General features: G+C 39.9%; 1 protein-coding gene across 1 annotated transcript in view; it reads left to right on the top strand.

The window, feature by feature from the left end:
* The first annotated feature begins 4,205 nt into the window (after positions 1-4,205).
* The window catches only part of clcn1b (chloride channel, voltage-sensitive 1b), a 16,038-nt gene continuing 15,243 nt past the window's right edge, over positions 4,206-5,000 (top strand). The window contains exon 1 of the mRNA XM_030785478.1: positions 4,206-4,329. Within this exon, the coding sequence (XP_030641338.1) occupies positions 4,206-4,329 (124 nt within the window). The remainder of the gene's footprint in view (positions 4,330-5,000) is intronic.

The following is a 5,000-nucleotide window of genomic DNA, read 5'->3' as shown; positions in this document are numbered from 1 at the left end:
AACATATCTGACTGTTATATACATTCAGAACTTTTCTAGAATTATGTAACTATAATTTGTAAAATTACATAGTTATAATTATATAACTATAATTTACTGATTTCTCACAGATATCTGATTATTATACTTACTGATACGTCATTGATATTATACTAATATTATATAATGCCAACATTATATAATAAGAAAATTAATTAGTCTAATTACATAAATAAGAGAATTTTGTAACACACAACACCTAACAATAATAATTACAGTCAAAGAGTAGTGTTTGCCATGTGTTCACTCATACTATAGTGTTTAGGAAGTAAACTGGTTCGTGCTGGATGAAGTATTCAGTGGGTTTATGAGTATTGGTCTGTAGTGCTGTGTAGAGTTGATCAAATATCTATGAGAAATCAGTGAATACAATAATCAGATGTCTATGACAAATCAGTGAATATAATAATCAGATGTCTATGACAAACCAGTGAATATAATTAACAGATATCCATGGGAAATAATTAAAATGATGAAAAAGCCAGTAAGTTCTATTTACTTGTTATTAGCATAATAAAGACTGCATTACATCATACTACATAGATTATATAATAGCACTTTTGTATTCTATTCTAGTTTGTTCTGCTCTGTTCTGTTCCGTTCTATTCTGTTCTATTCTATTCTATTCTATTCTAAAAGTGTTTATGTATAAAAATCAGATGATAATCTCTCTATCTATCTATCTATCTATCTATCTATCTATCTGTCTATCTATCTATTTGGTATTAGGTCTTCCATACGAAAATGTTTTTCAAAGTTTTCCAAAGATAAAGAAAACAACACGGCTTTAATACACACATGTATAATTTTGTATACATAGTAATACGGTCTAGTATGCACCATGCACCACTGTGACTGTGGTGTAGTGAACTAAACAGACCCGGAGGACTCAGGGGTTGGTGTTTGGTGGCCTTTATGCAGCCTGACCAAATTCTTTGCGTGGAATCCGTGTAACTGACAGGCTTGTTGCTGCCCTGAGAATTAAGACTTGCTGACAGCTTATTGTCAGCCTTCGCCATGTCTCCATCAAAGCCCGCTGCATCGTGGGAAATGTAGTTTTTTTGTTTGTTTTTTTTAAGACAATACAAGTTAATGCATATTGAATTCTCTCCCTCCCCTCATACAGGTACAGTTACAGATACGCAGGCCTTTTCCCTGAAGGTGAAAAGGACAGATTTAGAGGAGGTAAAAAGGGAGGTAGGCGGGTTAGAGACAGAGCAGAGAGAGGAGGCAGACGGCTGGAAAGACCCAGAGGGAAAATGATGAGAGAACATATCAACACTTTTGAGACAGTTTTGAACTTAGATCAGATTCTGGTAAGATAACTATAATTATTACTATTATCATTCTTCTTCTTCTTCTTCTTAATATTCAATGTCATCATTCGTAAATCCACACTGGAGTTAAAGAGCTACCACTGTTTTTTTTGAGTCATACGCATTTCTTTATACATAATATGTACTATAAATATATGTTGTAGTGGTTTGTGTGCTTCATTTTTTCTGTCTGTTTGCTGCGCAGTTTTTCGGTAGTTTTGTACAAGTTTCAAGTGGGATGCCAGTCGAAACGTAGACTTTAAGAAGTTTCAGAGTACTGAATGTGCTACCGATTGATTGATGGATAGATTGATTGATTGGTTGATTGATTGACTAATTTGTCAGAATTCCTCAGTGTCTGGCAGGGAGATGTCTTTGACCTTGAAATGAACAGATAAACAAATTACTTAGGAACTTAATGACATTAAAAGTGTGTCCGGGTGGTTAGTTTTCCTAATATCTGCTCTGACTACTTACACGTGTGTGTGTGTGTGTGTGTGTGTGTGTGTGTTGTGTGTGATGCCTTATCTCCGTATCATGCCATGTGTCTGTCAGTGAGTGGGTCAGATTTTGTCATCACACACACACACGCGCACACACACACACACACTCACACATGCACAGGCACACACAAACACATGCACGCAAAAACACAAACACAGACGCTCACACAGACACACATACCACACAGACAGAGAGAGAGAGAGAGAGAGAGGATTATTATTATATTTTAATTAACTCTCAAAGTCACCCTGTCCTTCACTGCGTCTGTCTGTTAGCGACATTCATGTTTTCCACTCCTCTTCCCCCTCCCCTCCTTCCGTCTCCCTCCTTCCCTCTCTCTCCTTCTCCCTCTCCCTCTCCCTCTCCTCTAACCACTCATCTGAAGTGCTCTACGTCTCCTTTAAGATCACGCTCTCCTCTTTCCATACACACCTGAGAGGGTAAGGAGCGGAGAGAGCAGCTCCACACAGAAGGGTTAAGCGCTGACTAAATCGGCTTTTTGTTTTTGTTTGTGTAAACTTGTTTACACAAGGTAGGAGGTTTAAGGAGCCGCTCCTCCGGTGAAAACGAGAGTTTCCCGATAATAAAAGAAATCTGTTTTTGCTGTCGGTGTCAAAAAATGATGAGAAAGTCAAAGCAATACTTGTTTTGTAGCCACCGCACGTTTGAAATTTCAGAGCACGTTGGTCAGGAAAATTGGTAACGTGACCTCTTACAATCACTTAATGTCAAAACACTTCACGTGAAAAGCATGATAACTATTTCTAATCTAAGAGAAAATATTTAAAGCGTTTTAGGTTTTAAATCAGTTACTTCAGAGGTTGAAATTTTCAGATTTGTCTGTCGAACTACTGGAGCACATATGCGATGAGACGCGTAGATTAGTATATCATGTTTTCGCCTCAGACGACACAAAACAAACCCCACGTACTGTCTGTCGTCGACTTAGCGCGACTTACGACTCATGACCACTCGGACTTATGACAGCCACCTAATTAACTAATTATGTTATTTTCGGTCACCAGCGTCTGGTCGTCACGTCTAAAGACGACCGCTCAGTCTGCCGTACGACGATTTTGTCCGCCGCGTGGCAGCTGTGTTTGTTTCTTATTTGGGTCGCGGTTAGTTTGGACGTCTGGCCTCGTGTGTGAATCATACTATATAAAGGGATTCATGACTTACGATCAATTCGTAGACTTGCAACAGGGTGGTCAGGAGAAGAACCTTGTCATAAGTCCGTGACAGCGTGTACACTGACACACGCCCTGTCTGCAGTGTGTAGATCATACACAGAATCATTTTACACAGTGCAGGGATAATACTACACAAAAGTATTCTATTGAATACTTACTCTTTCGTTTTGAACGAATACTGCTGCATGTATGACGGGGGTTCTTTTATACTGAAGGGGTCTTTAAAGGAGGCCCCGGCTGAAAGAGCTCTGATTGATGTTACGTTCTTTGTTTTCTGTTGTTCTACGAGCAGAAGACCAAGACGGATTCTAGACGAACGTGACTAGCAAACAGGACGAAACAGACACGTGACATGCATAACGAGGGACTGAAGTCTGACATTTGATTTTTTTTTTTTTTTTTCACGTTATTTTACATAATGGAAAATTTACACATGAAAATAAATGTCACGTCACGTTTGGAGGCTCCTGGAAATCATTCTCAGCTCCCTCTGTCTCAGAACAAATGCAGGCGGCCTTGTCCACGTTTGAGTTTTCTCTCTGTCGTTGTTTTTTTGTCTTTCATAAATCAGTTCCCGTTCTTGTTGTTCTGAGTCGGAGAGTGCATTTATTTGAAATTTAACAACAGCAGAGATAAGCAGGTACAGGGGACGGATGGTAAGGTAGAAAAAGATAAAAAGCGATTGATAAATGAGGAGAGGGACAGTGATGGGGTGAGAATCTGAGCTAGCATGTGATTAATATCACCCTCTCTCTGTCTCTCTCTCTCTCTCTGCCTGTCTCTCACGCTGTCACAAGTGCACTAAATAACCACGGTGTGATGGACAGCATGTCGTCACAGCGACCGCGGCGCACACAAACAAATCAACAGAAATTAATTAAGGAGAAAATAATATAGCAGGCCTTGGCCTTCACATACTCACTCTCTCTCTCTCCTACCCCTCAGTCTCCCTTTTTCTCTTTCACTCTCTCTCTGTCTCTCTTTCTTTTTTTCTTTCTCACGCCCCTTCCCTCGTTCCTCTTTATTCTCGCTTCTTTTTTCTTTCCCGCCGCTGGACTGACAGCAGGATGTTGATAAAGTCAGATAAATGTGCTCTGGGGTTGAAGTCGTGTTTTTGGTGATAGAGAGAATTTACGCGCACACTTCGGCCAGCATGCCTAAGAGAACCGTTGCAGGAGAGGTGAGTCTGGGCGGGTTTCTTCGCGTGCGAAAGTGGGAGTTTTTCAGGTTTGGATGGTCACGCTTCGGCCCGCGGGCCACAGACCGCTGTAACCGGGGTGGGCCACGATACATGTCGTTTTAACGTGTGTTTTGATTTAATGATTTGTCTGCGAGCTGGTGTTTGTAAGGTGTGTGTGTCGTAAGTGTGCATTGCCTGCATTTGTACGTGTGTGTGTGTGTGTACGTTGTGTTGTGTTGTGTTGTGTTTATTTGTGTGTGTAAGGTAAATGTGGATGTGTGTGTGTTGTGTTTATTTTTTGTGTCTGTGGGTGTGTGTGTGTGTACCATTCCTCCCTCTGGCCGTAGGCTGGTGTTGAGAGAGTTGTTTTTCCATCCTGCTGAACCCCCGACTGTCTATTTCTGTCTGATATGGAGCTCAGTATTTAAAACACACACACACACACACACACACATACACACACACACACCATACAGTTTAATTCTACAAATTTAATTCTAACAGTTTAATTCTACAAGTTAACAGCAAATTTCACTAGTAGACTTACTGTTCTGTCATCTTCATAGTATTGTGCTGTGTGGTGATTTATATATATATAAAAAAAAATCTTATCTGCCTGCAATAAATTAGATTGTTGCATTTAATTTAGTGGTAGCTTTTGCTAGTATCGCTAGTTAAGCACTGTTCATTTCCCACAACTTTTAGTGTCTTTCCTTTGGATTGTCTGGATTTTAAGTGATACTGATTCACTGTAAATAGACTTAAAAC

This window comes from Chanos chanos, chromosome 9 (assembly GCF_902362185.1).
Source record: "Chanos chanos chromosome 9, fChaCha1.1, whole genome shotgun sequence".
Lineage (NCBI taxonomy): Eukaryota > Metazoa > Chordata > Actinopteri > Gonorynchiformes > Chanidae > Chanos > Chanos chanos.
Note: the sequence above shows the minus strand (reverse complement) of the source record. Positions and strands in the feature narration are given on the sequence as shown.